This window comes from Pelmatolapia mariae, linkage group LG22, assembly GCF_036321145.2.
Source record: "Pelmatolapia mariae isolate MD_Pm_ZW linkage group LG22, Pm_UMD_F_2, whole genome shotgun sequence".
In the NCBI taxonomy this organism is placed as follows: domain Eukaryota; kingdom Metazoa; phylum Chordata; class Actinopteri; order Cichliformes; family Cichlidae; genus Pelmatolapia; species Pelmatolapia mariae.
The window spans coordinates 17326503-17347396 of record NC_086245.2 but is presented as its reverse complement, the minus strand read 5'-3'; the positions used below and the strand labels follow the sequence as shown (position 1 = coordinate 17347396).

Below are 20894 nucleotides of genomic sequence, written 5' to 3'. Positions count from 1 at the left end.
GTCTCACCACCCCATTTCCTCTATAGCAATGGAGAACCCCTGTTGGTGTATGTATTTGACATCTGTACAAACGCACCTCTTTGGAAAAACAAAATGAAACCTTGACATATCTGGAACAAATGGGCAATTTGTGTTTTTCTTTGAGTAGCAGTGCATACGTGAACAAAAAATCTGGATATCTGTACAGAACGCAGCTACTGTGATTTCACCCAGTGCTGAAATTTGTACCTTTGATAATATCTCCCTCTAGTGTTTAGTGGGCTACATAACACTTGTGGCCTACAGTTTTGAGCCTTTCCGAAGCTTCAGGGTTATGGAAGCGCTTGCTCTGTGTAAAAGCCCCTGAAGGTTATTGATTTTTGCCTCTCTGCACAGAGCTCACTGTGTGGGCTTAGCTAACTATTACAGTTTGGTCCTATTTGGACACTGACATTGTGTCTCTGTACACAATGACAGTGGATTATAAATTGAATAATCAAGATGTGATTGAATTGCAAACTTTCAGCTTTAACTCAGAGGGCTTCACAAAGGTTTTGCATTAACTGTTTAGGAATTACAGCCATATTTAAAACATAGTCCTATAATCCCAAGGCTTGAAAGTAATTGGACGACTGGCAGGGAAGCATTTTTTTTAACCTGTTGAGGCCTGTTCCCCCCTTATTATTTTATGACAAATTAAGCAGATAAAACTCTGGAATTGATTCAATCTGTTGACCTTGTATTTGGTAGCTGTTCACTGGAACTCTGAATATGAAGTGCAAAGACATGTGAGGGAGTCTATCTGGAAAAAAATAATAAATGAACCTGTCAGAGGCAGTTACTGACTGCAAAATCAATGCTTTGTCCAAATATTTTCAAGCTTCAGAAATGTCTCTAATTCTGAAACAGTTAATGCATCTTTATTAAAACCCTCTAGTTAAAACTGAAAGTCTGCACATCCATCACATCTTGATTTACAATCCACTGTGGTGGTGTACAGAAGCAAAATTATAAAAACTTATGGACCTAAATATACATTAGAAACAAGTTTTCAAGGACCCAACATGTGACCAGCAGCACAAAAGAAACGACTGTTTCATTCCATCTTCAGTTTTAGTACTCTTCCTCCTGATCTTATAGCAGCTACTCCACACGGCTTTGTTTTCACAGGAAGTGGCAACACCAGCAACAAAGAAATATTAGAAATATGTGAGCAGTAAGTGATGAAAGAAGTTTCGTTGCAATGCAACATGAATCTAAATGGTCTTAACTCCAAGCCAGACATCTTGGTAGTTGGTTTACCACTTCTTCTTTTTTTTGAAACTTTTGAATCAGAAAAAGAAACCGAAATCTCAAACGCTTCTAGTTACACAGTTTATTGTCCAGAAAGAGGAATTATGTCTGTGAAGGTTCTCAGTCATCCAGGTCATCGTAGTCTAAGGAGCTTGGAAAGAAAAGCGTCTGGACTTCTTAAAGTTGCTTGAAGACGGAGGAATTATGTTAATCATTCACTGATTAATTACTTCCATTTTCTGTCTTGACTGCAATAAACAATGTAATACTGTTTGTAGTCACAGTATGCATTACATAGTGTAGGTTTTCATTTCCTGTGTTTAATGGCATCGTTACGTTACTTTGCAATGCAGTAAAAGGCACAAATCTCTAGACTTGCATGATTTAAAATGAGGGACACATTTTTAAGTAAATGTGTCTCAAATATACCAAATACTTGAAATGCACAAACTGTGAAGACTTCATTCTCATTATGAAAGCGTCCCAACTCAGTTGAAACTGAAAGACCAACACCACTGAGGAAACCAGCACAAGGTTCTCCATGCAGTTTATTGCAACACAATTTCTGCCTTGACAATTAAAGGCCAGAGTCTCTGGATCTCGCATATCAACTTGCATATTCATTTTAGGATACACTTCAGCAAAATAATTGATCTTACTACTAATACCAACATGTTCCTGCTGAGTGTGTTTTACAAATCTCATATTCTTGCTTGCTCTTGATATGTTGTTAATGTTGAAATAGCCTCCAGTAACAACTTTATATACAAGTTTCTGAAAGATCTCTACTGTAGTAGTTTCATTGCTGTTTCCCAAAACTGGTATGCATTTATCCGGGTGGTTGTAGGTGAAGCGTATTTGTACATTCCCATTCAAAAACAATGTCTGCATAAATTACAACAGTACTTTATTGGTTTCTGCAAGCATAGAAACACACTCACTGTGAGATTAAAGAGAGTAGAGTGTTGTTATCCCTCTGGGTAATTCAAGTCAATTTTTTGAGTTGGTTTAATTGCAGCCTGAAGGAGTTGAAAGCTTTCGGACAGCAGATATCCTGAGAGAAACAGGTGCGTGGTGAAGTGAGGTGTAGGTCTGTATGTGGTCCTGCTGCTACTGGGAGAAAGTAGTACCACCCCCTTAAGTGAACATATGGCTAGACTGCTGTGTGACACGGATAAAGGTGGTTCTGCGGCTCAGCTCTTTGAGTTTGGCGGCACCCACATAGGTGCAGGTGGAGCGGAGTCCCCCCAACACATCCCGGATGGTATTTTCCACATCTCCTTTGTAGGGAACCTCGACCGTCCTCCCCTCTGATGCCCTGGGAGCCAAGGAAAGAGGTGAGAAGGTAGACTTTAGAGACTTTTCTTTGGTAAAATATCTGCTCATCTATTCTAGTACAAGACCAGAGCATGAAAGTTTAAAATGGGCTGATCTCTTTTTTTTTTTATAAAGGCAACTTTTGGAGTTCTAGAATTCTTTTGTCTGCGTTATGAATCATCAAAGTATGAAATGGATTCAATAAGAAAAAAAATGTTGCAAACACCTGAGTCATTAAAGTGTGTCTATAATAATACACTGTTACTATAAGCAATCAAAAAAAAGGAATTGCCATAGCAACACAGATGAAGCCAAAATGAATGACTCACAGGTGTTGCTGTGAGTCTCAGGGTATCACTATCTCACCTATACTCGGCAACTCCCCCGGTGTATTTCTTCATGGCTGTGTCAGAGCTCATGCCGTAAAATAATTTGTACTTCTTGCCGTTCTTCTCAATGACCTCCCCGGAGCACTGATCATGGCCTGCGAGCATTCCTCCCATCATTACAAAGTCAGCACCGGCACCTGAGGAGCAGAGGCACAGCCAGAGGAGTCACAGAGGTAAGATGTATAGAACAACACAGCAAGTTTGAAGAGACAAACACAGTGCACTGTAGCAAACTGTTGTAGAAATATGTACAGTTTTGTTTGTTTCTTTTACAGTAATTTAATTAAAAATGCAGCTTTTGCAATCAGAATTATGATTTGAATCTGTAGTGCCAAAGACATTTTGCTTTTCCAAGATCAGCTTGGGTGTGGGGAAGGTGAAGCCTCCTTCCATGACCATGTCCAACAGGGGCCAAGGTTTAGCAAGCCCCGGACCCCGGCCCAGCCATGGTTACACAGACGCACACACACTCAGTGTTAAGGTGCCATGTTGGGTGGGTGTGTTGTTGACCACAGCATTCCCGTAGCCATGCAGTGTGAAGAATGGGGAAGCACAAGAAGCTGAAGTCAGGGAATTTGGACAAGGACATGAAGTCATGGAGATTATATCGTAAAAGACTAAAAAAACAGTATAATCACAATTTTATGCGACACCATTATGTAAATGTTTTTATCTCAAGATATGTTTTTTGTAGATTACAGTGGGTAAGCTGTATATACATACAAAAGTAAGCTGGGAAATAGATTTGCCGCTGCTTCACTGTAATTTAACTGGGACATTTCTTACAGCGTGGGGTTGGTTACTCACCAAAGGCCTTAGCTACATCTCCAGGGCAACTGCAGCCACCATCCTTAACAGAAGTTAAACGCATGTCAGTTTACTGGTTCACATTAGGTCAGAGAAGCAGGTTTAATGTTTAATTTTAGGACTAAACTGCTCCCCCTATTGGCTGCAAACCTTCAGTAACATGCATGAACAAATCTAGTGATGCATAATTGCACATGTTTTTTGGTTTTTGCACATATTTACAGTGTGTTACACCTGCTGAACTGATGAGAAAAAAACCTGGTCTTTCAAGCAATAAATGCTCTTCTGTTGCTCACTGTTTGCCACCCTATCCTCCAAGTACAACACAATTTAAAATGGAAATCTCTTTGATGCATTTTCAGTATCTACATGAAAACCACATCATTGCACTCTGCTCTGTATCATTTTCATTTCAGCCTCTTGCATATTTGCAGCATATTCTGCAGACAGCTTTCCTACTGTTGCAGAAATTGCCAAGATTTACTTTGATTACTGTTTGACTTCATTATTTTTATTTAAAAAAAAATTATATTGTGGACTTACAGAGATAATGTGACCCTTGAGTCCATGAGCTGAGTCTGCACACTCTATAACGGCACTGAGCTGTGGGTAACCCACTCCTGTCTTGATCCTTGTCGTGCACACAGAACCTGCAACAGTCAGAGCACACATTAGAGAACCACATCTCTATCTCTCTCTCCGTCTGTGCTGACTGCTGCTGTTGTAACTACAGGAACCTGCTGTCTTTTTTAATCTGTTCAAGTCAGGTGACTACTCTATCAGCAGGAGCGCTAAGAAGCAGATGACGTGATGCAGAACAAGCAAACAGAAGAGAAATATTCAAATGCCAAACCAGCAGGCTGTTTAACAGGAAATAATACAGGACTACACCAAAGTCTTCAGCCACCTCCAAGGAGCCAGACCTTCTTATCGTTTTTTAATGTAGTAATAGTTACGTAGTAAGTGGTTAAATAGTAACAGCTCTTTGGGCTTTCTGTTTCTTTACTCGTTTTTAGTTCAATCGTGTACCTGACTTTTTAAGGAGTTTTTTTTTTTGTTTGTTACATCATGTGACACTGACCTGTGAACCATAAAAGCACAATAAAGGCACCCATGTCAAGTGTTGTGTCTGCACATAAAACTGTATCTTTAGGCACATTTTTACTAGCAGACTGTCACAAAAACCACAACATTTTTGGTAAAAACACATTTTGACAAGCATAAAATAGGATTTTTGCACCATCAAGGTGATTCGCAAGGAGTTAATAGCTAAAAATTTGCCAAATGTTGGCATGGTGTGCAGTGTAAAAAATAAACAAACACAACAGTACCACAGTGAGTGCCATTTTTAAACACAGCATCTTGGTTTGGGGCTGCGTTTCAGCCACTGCTGTTGGGAATCTCCAAAATTGATGGATTTATGGACTGTACGAGCAAAAAACAAGTGTTCTTTAGTATTCAGCTGCTTATTAATGAATGTGATTCAAAGGTGCACCCGTTAGAAAACAAGCAGCTTCATCTTATTGTTTTTGCTGTCCTGTTAAGGCCATTTTTATATTCGCTCTATGAAACTCAGTGCTATCTGTGTAAAAAAAAAAAAAAACCCAGCTTGTTTCATGTTTATGTCGTGTTGTTGTTGGACTGAGTTTGCAAGTAAACCCAGGAAGGACAGATAAGTCTGAGGCTGGGAATGGGAATCCTGATTAAACAAACAAACCGTGCAATACCATCTGGAAAGTGTCCGATTGGCGACGGCTTAATTTGTCAGCATGACAATGATCCCAAACATTAGTCTGCTGTAATCGTACCAGTAAAACCACATTTTTCATGTCTCCACAGCAACATTAGAGTGGCTACATTAGTCATGCAATGAGTCAGTAACTTAATGGCGTGTAACATGACCGCTATACGTGGTTTAAAATGCTGTACGTCTCTGTCTTATGTCTCATCTGTGTTTGCATGCCTCACTGCTGGTCTCTTTGTGTTTGAGGACTGTGCAGCTTTGTGTTAAGAGACCTTTGTACCCACTCACCTGGCCCGATGCCCACTTTGATGATGTCAGCCCCAGACAGGATGAGCTCCTCCACCATCTCTCCCGTTACCACGTTGCCAGCCTGCAAAACCAGCACACAGTCTTAAATATCCCATAATCCACCAGGAGACAGACTGCCAGCTAACGTGAGGCACTGTCTTTCCTACCATGATGGTGTGTTTGGGGAACTTTTCTCTGACTTTCTTGACAAACTCCACAAAGTACTCAGAGTAGCCATTGGCCACGTCCAGACAAATGTACTTGAGGACAGGGACGGCTTCCAGGATGGCACACAGCTTCTCCAGATCTGCACTGCTGCTCCCTGAGCTAGCAGCTACGTGCTACGGGGAATGAAAATGTGTTTTATTTTGATTTTCTAGTTTCTTATGAGAGACAACCTACATGTAAAAAGTCTTAAGAGCTTAAAAGAAGGCAACTGGACTTCTCTAAGTTCCAGTTCCTTCTTTTCCCGCTCTTAAGGCGATGACCTGGATGACTGAGAATCCACACACACAGACTACGTTAAAGCAAAGACTGGAAATCTTACCTCTAAGCACTCTGGGTGACTAGCAGCAAAGTTTTTCCAGTCTTCTACAGAGTAGTGTTTATGAATGGCTGTGAAGAGGGTGTGCTAAAGAAAGAAGCAGTCAGACAGAAAGGAAGACAGGAAGAAAATGAGAGATTCAGAAATACCTTAGATACTCTGGGCCACTGACATTCTCTCTATCATCCATCATTGTCCTTCTCCAGTTTTTTTCCACATATTTTCAACTTGAACAGAAGTAACCTGCTGATGAATCCACAACCATACAAAATAAAACAAATGTATTTTTTATTTTTTTATTTTTTTATAACTATTTTCTTCACTCACTTTACTGAGAACTTGTGCCATCTCAAATGTTCCTGTGGTGTCCATGTTGGCTGCAATGATGGGGATACCTGTGTAGGTCTGCTTAGAGTTGCGGAATGTAAAGGTCCTCTGAAGATCCACCTGAGGACGGAAGGAATTTTTTAAAATTTATTAGTATTTTTTTATCTTTGTGATTTTTCTTGGAAATGTGAGAAGGCTAATACTCATCTCCTGAGTGTGCATGGGTGCACTGAATCATTTAGATCTAATGGACAGCTTCTAATGGATATGCCTGTAATGTGAAAAGCTATCAAGCTGAGCTCAATGTGACACACAAGCTGCACCATTTTCAGGAAAGTGTTTGAGTCATTTGTGGAAATTATTTCTTTCAAATTAAATCATTAAAATAAACCTTTTTTCCAGTTAACGATCTAAACGCTGAACTTTGTTACTACTCAAGAATCTTCTCCCAGAACCATCGTTCAACAGTCTTGGTGGCTTTACTGCTGTAGCATTACTTGGTCTGGTGTAGCTTACTAATGTTAGCTAATGTAAGCAATCTAAATGTGTTTACTGAGGCTAATATTATTGGCTGATAATAGTTATTTGCCGATCTTTCAGTATCTGCATTTAACGGCCAACAATAAAAATTTTAAAAACTAAAGAAGAGACAGCAGAAACAGCCTTCACCATGGTGTGAGTGATATTGCATAGTTTGTCCACCAGAGGGCACTCTGAAACTTCTCACTTGTAAATAACTGTAATAGCCCTTTCCCACTAGTACTTACGCGACTCATCTCGGTTTTGGATGTTTTTCCATTACAACCGAGTTCCACCTTATGTGTGTGGGGTCGTTACACAGTCTTGTGACATAATTTGAACACAACACAACAGTGGAGGAAGTTAAGGCGATGGTATACCTGCTGTTCCGTGCATGGCTTCTAGTCAGACTCGGTGACCACATTGTTGTTTTTTGTGTAGCCATTTCTCCTCCCTGGCACAGGTTCTACCACTTAATGGAAAACCCTAAAAACCGAGTCTAGTTGAACCATGCCGAGTAGCTACAAGTGGAAAAGGGCTATAAATGCCAACAAAAAAAAAAAACATAAAAATAGGCTCAACAAATGCCAAAATATCAGAATATTGGGGGTTTAAATCACCAACTATCAGTATTAATCTGAAACATGTTTTATCATTCTCTAATATGTAGAAAATGTAGAAATGTGTCTAACTGGTAAATTTTTAAACTAGAAAAAAAAGAAGGTAAAGATGGTTGGCATGGTTGTCAAAAAGTGGGACATAACGGTGAGTTGCCTTGCCAACAGTTAAAAACAAGTTTTCTAAATGGCTCCCTCTTAGTGCTGAATGCTTTTGTTAAATAGAACCAAGACATTTATTATGCAAAGCTACTTAAGCTATAGACTTACTGTACGCAATGCACCATAACTTTTAATGTGGGCATGTTTTGAATGCCCCAGAAATAAAACGAGGTCATACCTCACAATAGTGAGAGGAAGGAAAGAGGTGGAAGACATGGACGAGGGAGATAAAGTCTATATTGATTCGCTCCAGCACATCAGTAAATGCTGCACACTGACTCAGGATTTTCAGTTTACTTCCTTTCTATTCACCATTAATAATGAGAAAGTAATGATGCTGGTGTAGCTCACCGGGTTGAGCAGGAGACCCATGCGCAGCAAGGCTATTGCAGGGTCATTTGCTGTGTGTCTTCCCATAGGTCTTCCCCCTGCTGTCTTTCTCTTCCTGTCTACTCTCAATCTGTCCTGTCATAATAAAGACTAACCCCCGCCACCAACACCGTCAAGCTGAAAATAAACCACATCACTGCAAAATATGTACTTAAAATAAATAATGACAAAATGCATCCAGTGGTCTCAGTCGCGGCCCGCTGCCCACATTACAATCTGAAATATCAAAATAACCAAACAGCATTCATCAGGTGTCACACATGTGAGACCTGAATCGATGTGATTAAAGCTGCTGTTATACTGATATCTCTGTGGCATGTGGAATGTGCTCTGGTTGGCTGCAACACGCTCAGTCCTATTTTTAAACAACTTTTCTGAGAAGTCTCCTGTGTCTTATGTTGCTTGCTCCCTCAGAGGGCTCAAACTCTTTGCTTTAGATCTAGTGCCACCACAAGTATCGTGATGTTGGACACAATGTGGCCTGCTTAGTCTGCTTTAGATAATAATGACAGGTAACTAGATCAAGGCCAAACTGATCAAAATGTTCTTTTATGCCTGTGTCCAGCCTGTTTCCTGTCACCTTTAAGAAGGTCACTCCACTGTTACACTGTTTCAGCCCAGCACAGAGGCAGTGTACACCTGATAGCTCAACATTAAACAAGACAAGGAGTAGAGGCACTTATGTACAAGTACACTGAGTGCGCATTTCACTCCTTCAACGAGGTATCTTTGTTGATTTAGGAGTAAATGTAAAGTATTTTTCGCATTTGATCAGAACTAGATAGCTCCAAGACGCCACCCTCATCAATCTGCCCTCATGTACAAACAGTTAACACGATATTGCGTCACGCGGCACAATGCGCAGGAGAATACACCTGTCTAACCCAAAGAGCTGTTCTGATGGTTGATTACACTATACCTGTAATGCGTGAGTTATGCGTAATAATGAGCAGACGTAATTAACAGGACCGACCTCTGAGCGGCTCTTCAGGCTGCTCCTCTTGGGTCTGAAAAGGACATCCTTAAAGTCCAGCTTGAGGTCTGCGTCCACTCGAGGCATCTTGAATGCCCCCAGAAATGATGACCAGGACGATGATGGTGAGTATGCAGAGGTAGCTCCCCCGAGGAAGACTGCAGCAGCTGTGGTGGTCGCTGGTCCCAAGCCCCAACCACCAAACCCGAGTCTCAAGGAGGCCAGCGTTTTTATAGCAAAGCGGAACCCAGCCCAGTCCTGGCCCCCATGTCTTTATTTGGGCCTGGACTCCTTCTCTCCCCCCTCTTTCTGTCTTTTCTCTCGCTCCAGCCTCGCCTGCCTCCCCCCTTCGCCGCTCTTCAGATGAATGGCAGGAGCAGCAGTGGCTGAGCTGGCAAGCAGGTCCGGGCTGTCCCATCTGCAGACACACACACACACACACACTCTCTCTCTGTTACACACTCACAGACATGGCAGCACTGCAGTGGCTCGCGTGCTGCAGTGCTAAAGAGCACACCTGCTGTCCAGCTGGGGCATTGCTCCCTTTGCTGTTGATGGGCAAGACAGCGTGAGGACAAGCTAACAAACAAAAGCGGGGAAGAACAGGATACAGGAGGAGAAACTAAATCAGTCACATAGATTCATATGCACACACGTGCGGTAGTGTGCAAAAGTCTTGAGCCACCTCTTATTTCTTTATATTTTGCTTTCAAGGAGCCAGACTTTCTTGTTGTCAAGTTGTCTTCAGCAATAGCTATCCAGGCCTTTCTGAAGGTGTTTCAAAGTGTTTCTGTGGACATTTGGCCAGTGCTTGTACGTGAACATTTCCAGAGGAAGATTTTTTTTTTTGTTAACCCCCATATGAATTATTTAAGCCTGTGTTGTGACTAGCCAAAAACAACAACCCGACAGGTTAGCAAAGAACCAGTTTTAAATCTTTCTATCTTTAGACACTTGGTACTTGCAGCCTGTCACAAAACACATCGTTTATTCTTTAATTGAATCTAGAAAAGATGCTAAAGCTAACACAATCAGACAGGCATTACAAGGAGTTGTTGCACCAACAAGGTGATTCTTAGAGAGCTATTAGCTGAAAACTCAGCATGGTTTGAATTGTGTCCTTACAAATTTGAGGAAACTGGATAAGAAAATAAGGGAATAAGTGGACCCCCCCTCAAAAAAAAAAAGGAAAAAAAGAAAAAGGAAGGCAATTACAGTACATGAGGAGACCAGGAAAACGTTACAACCAAGAGAGAGGGGCAAGAGACACAAAACATCAAGGAGCTGAGGAAGGGGAAGAAGCGCAGACAGACTAGCAACAAACAAAGGAAAACACAGGGCTTAAATACAGAGGCAGTAATGAGGGAGTGAGAAACAGGAGGGAAACACAGCTAGGACTAATTAGACATAAAGAGACAAAGGAAGCAAAGCAGAATGCACCGCACACAGGACAGGGACTATCAAAATAAAACAGGAGACAAGAGACATTAACAAACACGTGGACTTGACACTGAGACATAGAGACATAAGTGACTGGGGAGACAGAGGGAACATGAAGATGAGTGACTAGACGAGGAACACGGGGAAGGCAAAGGAACAGAAACCTAAATCCTGGGAACTAAGAATAAACACAAGCAGAAAACCAAGAATGACAATAATCCAAGAATATAAATTAACCAATAAACACAAAACCCTGAGTCACAGACCCAGTACCAACGTTTCTGTGTTTGACTAGAAATTTCTAATTACACCTTAACCATTTTGTCTCATAAAAATAAATCATCTTTCATAAGCAACACCCTAAAAATGTATTATAATGATTACTTACCCTGCAACCTCACACTCTGAATCAATTACATTTATTATATTTATGTTATTAATGATATTTATTATTATTAGTCAGTGTATTCATACTAAACCCAGTAGCATCTTTAGATAATAGCAGCTGAGCAAATAAAGAGCCCCGTTACAGTTTCCGGTCAAACCAGCAGATGTCAGCAGAGTTTCAGAAAACAGATACTATATTAACGTCAGAAGAGGAGCGTCAACACAACACTTGTTTAAGTTTTTCCTGGGAACAGGATGTCCCTTCCTGATGTTCACGTGCAGTCATGGAAGAGGCATTCTTCTATCATCTCTCAGTGCAAAATATATAACTGAATTGTAATTGGTTTTAGTAATGCATTATTAAAAAATATCACTTCATATCGCAGCTGATAAAGGTGAGGTTAATTTTAACTACGGTATAACTCTATTAAAAAAAAAGAAGATTAGGTACACCCGATCAACTGAGTGTTAATGCAAATTTCTAATCAGCCAGTCACATGGCAGCAAGTGACTTTGAATGTGGCACGTTGTTGGTGCCAGACAGGCTGGTTTGAGTATTTTACAGAGAGTGGTCTGAAAAAGAGAAAATATCCATTGAGTGGTTTAAATGCCTTGTTGACCTCAGAGGTCAGAGCAGAATTCAGACTGCTTCTAGCTGAGAGGAACAACTGCAGAAGAGCATCTTTGAATGCAGAGCAGATGGGCATCCGCAGCACAAGACCACATCGGGGGTCACTCATGTCAGCTAAGAACAGAAATGTGAGCCAGCAGTTTGTACATGCTCACCAAGATTGGAGAAATGTTGCTTGCTTTGATGAGCCTCGATTTCAGTTCATGTAGAGGGTAGGGTCAGAATTTGATGTAAACAACATGAAAGCACCCATTCATCCTTCCTTGTGTCAAGGGTTCAGGCTGCTGGTGATGCAGAGGTGTGGGGAATATTTTCTTTGGGCCCCTTAGTACCAACTGAGCATTGTTTAAACAAAGTCTACCGGAGTATTGTTGCTGACCACGTCCATCCCATCACAGTGTATCCATCGTCATACAGCTGCTTCCAGCATAATAAGACACCATGTCACAGAGTTCAAATCATCTCAAACTGGTTCCTGGAACACGACAACTGTACTCAAATGACCTCCACGGTCAACAGATCTCAACAACAGAGCACATTTTAGTGGAATTGGAGATTTATATCATGAATGTTCAGCCAGCATATCTGCAGCAACTGTGTGATGCTATCATGGCAATATGGCTCAAAATCTCCAGGAATGTTTCCAGCACCTTGTTAAATCTACGTTACAAAGGAGGTCTAACCAGGTACTAGCAAGGTGTATCTAATAAAGTTTTCTAATAAAGTTTTCATACATAATGTACACTCCAGTGAGTGTACATTATGTATGAAAACTATATTGTATGTAAGATTTTAAGTATTTTGTGCAGATGATTTGAGTCTGGAAAATAGTTAAATAGAAGTAATAATAAGAATATAATTAAAAAGTAATAATAATAAGTAATACGATTCTATTAATAATAGAAGTAAGAGTAGCTGTTACAACAATTTCATGCAATAAGATTAGCAAAAATACTACCGACAGAAACAGGTATATGGAACAAAAACATTTGAACTACTGAAACAAATGCTTCAGTACTTTAGTGCTTAGTTGCTTGAGAGTTAAAATCATATAACATATAATAGTATGTTAGAGTATTATATGTTATTAATGTTATATCAGTGTTATTAATAGTATGGATGCAGCATGTTGTTGCTGCAGGTCGTGGAGCTTAGAAAGAGACTGAGTCGTGCAATACCATAGTTTTTGAATGTAGAGCACAGGGTTGTGTAGGATCAAGGACTCAGACCTTTTTCACAGATCCAGTCTCATATTACTCAGCCTAATGCAGAGATAAAGTCTCATCAGCACTGTTAGCTCCAGAGTAACGTTAATGCATGAAACAGATTTTGGAGGGCTGTGAAGAGATGCTTTTTTTGAAAGATATTTTAATGGATCTCTAAATAATACAACAGTGTTACATTGGTGTAAAAAGCATGTTTGCAAATATGTTTAGAAATGTCACTGTTTAAGGTTAAAGTTTAAATATTTCAAAATCTAAAAGCATACCAGAGGATAGATTTCAGTTTCCATAGCAACATGTTTGTTTGTTTCACATTTTTTGTAGTTTGCCACTCTCTATGTCCGTGTGTATGTTAAAGAATAGACAAGAATAAGAACAGAGGAAGAATCTGTATCATTGGTAAACCTGTTCAAAGAACGTTGCACTGTTAATAAGCTGTACTTTATAGAAGTGTAATGCATTCACTAAATAAACATTAAACTAGCTGAAAAGATACAAAGGTTTCTTTGTTTTTATAAATGTATGTGAGGTCTGTTTATTTTCTCAGATTCACTTGACTAATTTATCATTAGAAGAGAATAATAATCAAAAGGGAAACAAATATTCTATTTACCCTGGGCCTGATATACTGATAAACAACTGAGCACCAGCATAGAGCACTCAGGTGTGTGTTAGCAGAATGCTACACCTCTCAGGGGTGGATTTCCCAGCAAATTCATCCCAAAGCCAGATGGTGCAATGTTCAGAAAAACTGCAAAACACCTGATAGCTACATCTAACTGTAAAGGCCTTTGATGAACTGAAGCAACATTGTGGAGTGTAGAAGAGTGGTTGAAAATTCCTCCACAATAATGTGACAGACTGATCATGTGATAAAGACAACTCCCTCCCTGAAACAGATCAAGTCCAGTGGACTCGTTCCCCACCCTTCTTACTGCTTTCAGTATTTCTGAAAGCAGTAAGAAGGGGGAGTCACCTTCATTAGACAGCAAAGTAAAAAGAAAGAAAAGCAGGGAAGAGAAGTCTGGTGAACCATGTGAAGGAAAAAGATAAATGACTGAGTCAGTCAGTGTCACAGTTTGCCGAGGCAAACTGCGTGGAGTGTGAGGAGTGGACCCAGGTGCAGACGTTCTCAAACTCAAACTTAACTGATGGTGAACCGTTTATTAAAGCAGACAGAATAGTACCAAAATAAAAGGGTGGAAACAATGCAAACTAAGCAATAACCTAAACTGGGTAAACTAGAAAGGAAACACGAACAATTAAAATCCTGGCAAACAGAAAAACAAACAAACTCTAAACATGGCAATGATGATGAGGATATATGAAAACCTGAACGCAGGACACGGCATGGGAACAACACAGACGATCCGACCAGGACTGAATGAAAAGGCGTCACAGTGGAAGAGTAAAACTAAACACGATGAACACAAGACCTCTTCAAAATAAAACAGGAAACATAAGACGCAGACATGACAACCTGAACTTGACAACGTAAGACACAGACATGAAACACATGAAGGGCAAGGGAGACTTAACAGGGGTGGAAGACACAAGGGGAATCTAATGACAAAGAACTATAACAACCTAGGCATGTTAAAAATGAACTTAGAAAACCTGAAGGGCTTAAACATAAACCATAAACTAAAACTCAAAACGCTGGGTCAAAAGACCCAGGATTGTGACAGTCAGTGTCTCTGGTCAGTTTTTTTTGTTTGTTTGCGTTAAACTTTTAAATACATGTCACAACATGAATACACGTTCAACAATTCAGTGTCTGACAGAGACAGGAGAGAGGAATCACACAGACCTCCTGAGTCAGCGGAGAGAGGAATAGCCCAGCGGATGGAGCCCCAGAATATTCAGGAAAGAGAGACACAGCAGGTATCCCTGAAGATAGAACTGCAGATCAAAACAGTTCAGAATGACCTGATTGTGCTTGAGAAAAAGGAAGAGTTTCTCCTTGAGCAGAACAGCAACATTGTTGCTCTGCTGTCCAAGTTTAAAAGTGAGAGAAAAGAACAAAAGACAAAGAACACAAATCTCAAGAAATGTTTGGAAAATCTTCTGTGCCAAATGGAAGAAATGCAGCATTTAATAATGAAATGAAGTAAAAGTAGAAGAAATCCTACTGACCCTGAGTGACTTGAGACTCCTGTCTCTGAACCACCTCCTGACGAGGTTCAGGAGGTGGTTCAGCTGGGCCTTCTCAAAGATGTTCAACTGAAGTGAATTTCCCGGCTGTTCTCTGTGGGATTGTGTTTATGATCTACTTGAACCCTACTACAATTTCAGACGTGGACATGTTATCTTTCAAAGAACAGGAATGATGTTGCCAAGAAAATGACTTCAGACTAGCCAGAGCCTCACATGAACATTTTGACTGTGTTGATATGAATAAAGGGACAGAAATGTGTCAGTCTAGAGAATTAGTCCAAATAATCTGGTGTGGCTGAGACAGCCAACCCAAGTTTGTTTCCTTCTGTTTCTGGTCTTGCCTCTCAGCCTGCTATAACTCATTTTTCAGTGAGTGACTTGGGATCAAGTAAAGGACCTATAGACACTGTTTCCATGGACATTTATGCTACGGATGTTTTCTGTGTGGCTGAACCACACTGTAAACCCGGATTAGTTGAGTTTATTCGCATGGAAACCCCTTCTATGCGTTAGACAAAAATAAGAGGAATAGAGGAAAAATCTATATTATTGTCAAATTTGTTCAAAGAATAGTGAACTGTTAATAAGCTGCACTTTATTGAAGTGTAATCCTTATTTATGTAAAGATACAAAGGTTTCTTTGTTTTTTCATGTGTATGTGGGGTCTGTTTATTTTCTCAGATTCACTTGACTAATTTGTCATTAGAAGAGAATAATAATCAAAAGGGAAACAAATATTCTATTTACCCTGGGCCTGATATACTAATGAACAACTGAGCATCAGCATGGAGCACTCAGGTATATGTTAACAGAATGCTACATCTCTCAGGGGTGGATTTCCCAGCAAATTCATCTCAACGCCAGATGGTGCAATGTTCAGAAACACCCGATGGCTACATCTCAAACTCTACAGGCCTCAGTTAGCATGTTAATTGTTAACATTAACTCCCTCGCTGAAACAGATCACATCCACTGAACTTGTTCCCCACCCTTCTTACTACTTTCAGTCTCTCTTTGTCATTCTTGTTTCCGTGACAAAGGCTTCTGACTCTCAGGCTCAGTAGCCACCGATCACACTTGCTAACATGCCAACTTTAGAATTTTCCACAATTTCTAAATAGTTTTTTCCCCTCGGCTCACATCTCAGAACATTTCATTAATCAGTGGATTAGTGTTAATATGTACTGGAAACTTTTTTCTTCAAATGAACAACACTGATAAGTCTATCAATCACACTTGACAGAGTTGTGAAGGTATTTTAAGAACCCTACATATTCTTTAACTACAGTTTTAGACACACGCAGCAAGAAGTTTTTATATAGGATTTCATGTGACATAATGACCTGATTCTCTTTGTTGGAAGTTTGGAGCAGGCTCCGCACACAAGAAAGGTCCATAAAGAATAGGCCCCGCCCACAAAGAACGGGCTCTCAGCACTTTACAGTTGGAAATGTGTTTATTATAAATTAGTATAATTCATCCCCTTCTACATTTACCCTAAAACCATTTTAACCACTGACACAAAAGCTCTTCTCTGTAGTAGAAAACCTTTATTTTCCACGCTCTCTTCACTCCCATCAGCCTCTATCACATCTATTTGCTACACAAACCCTCATTAATAAACCCTCACACTTTACAACTTCACACAACTGTGGGTCAATATGAAGGGGTCACGCAGGTGGAAGAGGTTGGAACGAGATTTCTGCTTCTGGCCCTGTTGCTTAGTATTAAGGTAGGAAGGAGAATATTTAAGTCAAGCGGGCAAACTGATCAGACTAACGTTTGCGACACAGTTTACTTTTAACGATGAAAAAGTTATATGTTCGTTTTTTTGTGCTCTACATTGAAATGAGCTGACTCTTTGCAAATCAGCCCTAAAACTACTGCACTCTACATTCTCATTTGACTGAACGGATCGTGGGATCGTGTTATGTAACATTAATTTGACTCAACGTGCAACAAACAGACTGAACTAAAAGGATCTTTAAATGACAGTTTAAAATCATTCAAACTACTGAGCTTGGAAAAGACCGAGGCTGGATACACAGAAGTCTGACCCGACGCTTTATCGCTCTATGACTGATAACATCAATGTAATCTACTTGAGATAAGGCTACAGAGAATACTAAGCTCACTGATCTTTAACCCCCGTGGTGCACGTCGCACTGTACTGTACCGATAAACAAGCAGAGCAGTGTTGGCCCTTTAAAACCTTTCGCGGTAATAAAACTGATAAGAAAGGAACAGCTTTTTCTTAACTGTGTTCTTCGTTTATCAGCTTATCATGAGTCGTAACTGGAGGCTGTGACCTGTGTTTGTCTGAGCTGTGAGCTTTTGTAGGAAGTAGGTGAAAGGGAAGCAGGTAGATACAAGGGTATACACAGGCTATGTAAATGCTTGTATGAGCTCTCGTTGTTTGTGGAACTCGTATATAATGCCTGTATTGTATATAACCATGTTTCCCTATAACAACCCAACAGGTCAACTTATTAAAACAATCTGGTTCTTTATTTTCTTATCATGTGAAATGCATATTTTTAGCCATTCGAGCCTCTTGGCAGGCAGTAACAACAAACATATTCATTCCCCTCAGATAGTTTTATCTCACCAACATTTTTTGAGTTTTTAAATTTTTATTTGCCCAGCTGCAAACTTGGAAATAACATGAAGAGCAAGGCACTCTCTTCCACAGTGTGATTTTAAAATGATTCATCAAAGCGCCACAGTTATACGCACAAAGACACATGTTAGCAGCAGACTTCATTATAACATACTGAAGTCGGCTTGCAAATGATGAAGTTTAAATCCTCTGGGTGGAGAATGTTGTGTATCTTGGCGCAGCGATGGTGTTTGGTCCCCTTTACAACTTCTGAGAAAACGCAGGGGCATGCACTTGCATACACTTGCAGACACACACACACATACACACACACACACACTCAGACTGGACGACTGGACTGTATCTCCCTGTATTAGGTTACCAGCTGATGCTTCCATCTAGAAATGCGCTCCAAGGAACCAGATCTCCGGCACGTTCAGAAGGAGCGCGTTTCCCCCGGCAGTGTGTCACTGGGCCAAGCAGATGTGAAGACCACATGGCAGTGGGAGGGTGAAGTTGGAGAGGAACTTTGATGTTCTTTTCCTGGCACGAGTTGAAATGACGAGAATTTAAAGATTCTATTTGTTTTCTATTTGACGAGCTAAGGTGATGAGGATGAAGGAGGTTTTATTATTTTTTCTCCATCAGGGAAGATGCACAGCTTTGAGATTTGTCATAAACCGCAAACAACATGCTGCATAACTTCTTTTCTCAGCAGGCCGTGGTTTTTTTTTTTGTTTGTTTGTTTTTTTACACACAAACAGAAGTTTAAAAAGAAGAACAAAGTTCAGAAAATGCGTCAGAAAGTGACTTGAGATGGTCTGCATCAAGGATTTCTCAGAATTATTTCATTCTTTTTAAATTAAAAATGAAAATCAGAGGTACAGTGGGTCATAGTTTGTCTTTTCCATTGGGCACGTCCATTAAATACTGGCCAAGCAGCCGAGTTGTAAATGTCAAAGGTGTTTCCTGAGAAACGGTGCTTTATGGTACTCGTTTTCAGCCAGCAGAGATGCCAGGGTTAGAAAGGAAGCAAAGAGGAAGTGTATTGTTCATGCCAATAAGTAGACAGGAGGGGCAGCAGCACAAATTACTAGATAAGGATCTGTTACAGTAAGCTGGTATTCTATCATTTATAATAAACTGCTCCTAGGAGTAAATCAATTCAGAAGAAATATGTATTACTGACTGCAGGATGTCTGCGTTGTTTCACTGTTTCCCACGCGAAGCAACTTCCTGTTTCTGTGCACATTATGATTCATATCCACAACCTTAGCTGTAGTTTTGCTTTGACATACTCTGAGTCCTGCTGCAACTCTTCATAGGCCACCATCACAATATACAGTCAGGTCCATAAATATTGGGACATCGACACAATTCTAACATTTTTGGCTCTATACACCACCACAATGGATTCCAAATGAAACGAACAAGACATGCTTTAACTGCAGAGTGTCAGCTTTTATTTGAGGGTATTTACATCCAAATCAGGTGAACGGTGTAGGAATTACAACAGTTTGCAAATGTGCCTCCCACTTCTTGAGGGACCAAAAGTAATGGGACAGAATAAGAACCATAAATCAAACATTCATTTTTTAATACTTGGTTGCAAATCCTTTACAGTCAATCACAGCCTGAAGTCTGGAACACATAGACATCACCAGACGCCGGGTTTCATCCCTGGTGATGCTCTGCCAGGCCTCTACTGCAACAGTCTTCAGTTCCTGCTTGTTCTTGGGGCATTTTCCCTTCAGTTTTGTCTTCAGCAAGTGAAATACATGCTCAATCGGATTCAGGTCAGGTTATTGACTTGGCCATTGCAAAACAGTCCACTTCTTTCCCTTCAAAAACTCTTTGGTTGCTTTTGCAGTATGCTTTGGGTCGTTGTCCATCTGCACTGTGAAGCGCCGTCCAATGAGTTTTGAAGCATTTGTCTGAATATGAGCAGATAATATTGCCCGAAACACTTCAGAATTCATCGTGCTGCTTTTGTCAGCAGTCACATCATCAGTAAATACAAGAGAACCAGTTCCACTGGCAGCCATACATGCCCACGCCATGACACTTCCACCACAGTGCTTCACTAATGAGGTGGTATGCTTAGGATCATGAGCAGTTCCTTTCCTTCTCCATACTCTTCTCTTCCCATCACTCTGGTACAAGTTGATGTTGGTCTCATCTGTCCATAGGATGTTGTTCCAGAACTGCGACGGCTTTTTCAGATGTCGTTTGGCAAACTCTAATCTGGCCTGCCTGTTTTTGGGGCTCACCAAAGGTTTACATCTTGTGGTGAACCCTCTGTATTCACACTGGTGGAGTCTTCTCTTGATTGTTGACTCTGACGCACATACACCTACCTCCTAGAGAGTGTTCTTGATCTGGCCAACTGTTGTGAAGGGTGTTTTCTTCACCAGGGAAAGGATTCTTTGGTCATCCACCACAGTTGTGTCCCGTGGTCTTCCTAGTCTTTTAGTGTTGCTGAGCTCACCAGTGCGTTCCTTCTTTTTGGGAATGTTCTAAACAGTTGTTCTGGCCACGCCTGATGTTTTTGCAATCTCTCTGATGGGTTTGTTTTGTTTTTTCAGCCTAATGATGGCTTGCTTCACTGGTAGTGACAGCTCTTTGGATCTCATCCTGGCAGTTGACAGCAACAGGTTCAAAAAGCAAACAGCACACTTGAAATGAACTCTGGACCTTTTATTTGTTCATTGTAATTGGGGTAATGAGGGAATAACACACACCTGGCCATGGAACAGCTGAGAAGCCAATTGTCCCATTACTTTTGGTCCCTTAAGAAGTGGGAGGCACATATACAAACTGTCATAATTCCTATACTGTTCACCTGATTTGGATGTAAATACCCTCAAATAAAAGCTGGCAGTCTGCAGTTAAAGCACATCTTGTTCGTTTCATTTGGAATCCATTGTGGTGTTGTATAGAGCCAAAAATGTTAGAATTGTGTCGATGTCCCAATATTTATGGACCTGACTGTAAATGAGCTCCCTGTATAGCACAGTCAGACTAAAAAAAACAGGCAACATCACTTACACATTATATCTCACTGACTTGCTCTTTGGTTCTAATGGTGAGCTTTTTAAAAACAACCAA

General features: G+C 40.5%; 1 protein-coding gene across 1 annotated transcript; it reads right to left on the bottom strand.

Moving 5' to 3' along the window:
• Window positions 1-1802: 1802 nt before the first annotated feature.
• On the bottom strand, window positions 1803-9826 carry gmpr (guanosine monophosphate reductase). Its single transcript, XM_065472063.1, has 9 exons — window positions 9350-9826; window positions 6689-6808; window positions 6365-6448; window positions 5985-6158; window positions 5818-5899; window positions 4329-4435; window positions 3786-3828; window positions 2956-3115; window positions 1803-2590 (listed from the first exon to the last, which is right to left on the bottom strand). Exons 1-9 carry the CDS (start codon window positions 9434-9436, stop codon window positions 2410-2412), a joined length of 1038 nt encoding a protein of 345 aa, XP_065328135.1. The 5' UTR covers window positions 9437-9826; the 3' UTR covers window positions 1803-2409.
• Between the last annotated feature and the right edge of the window lie 11068 nt (window positions 9827-20894).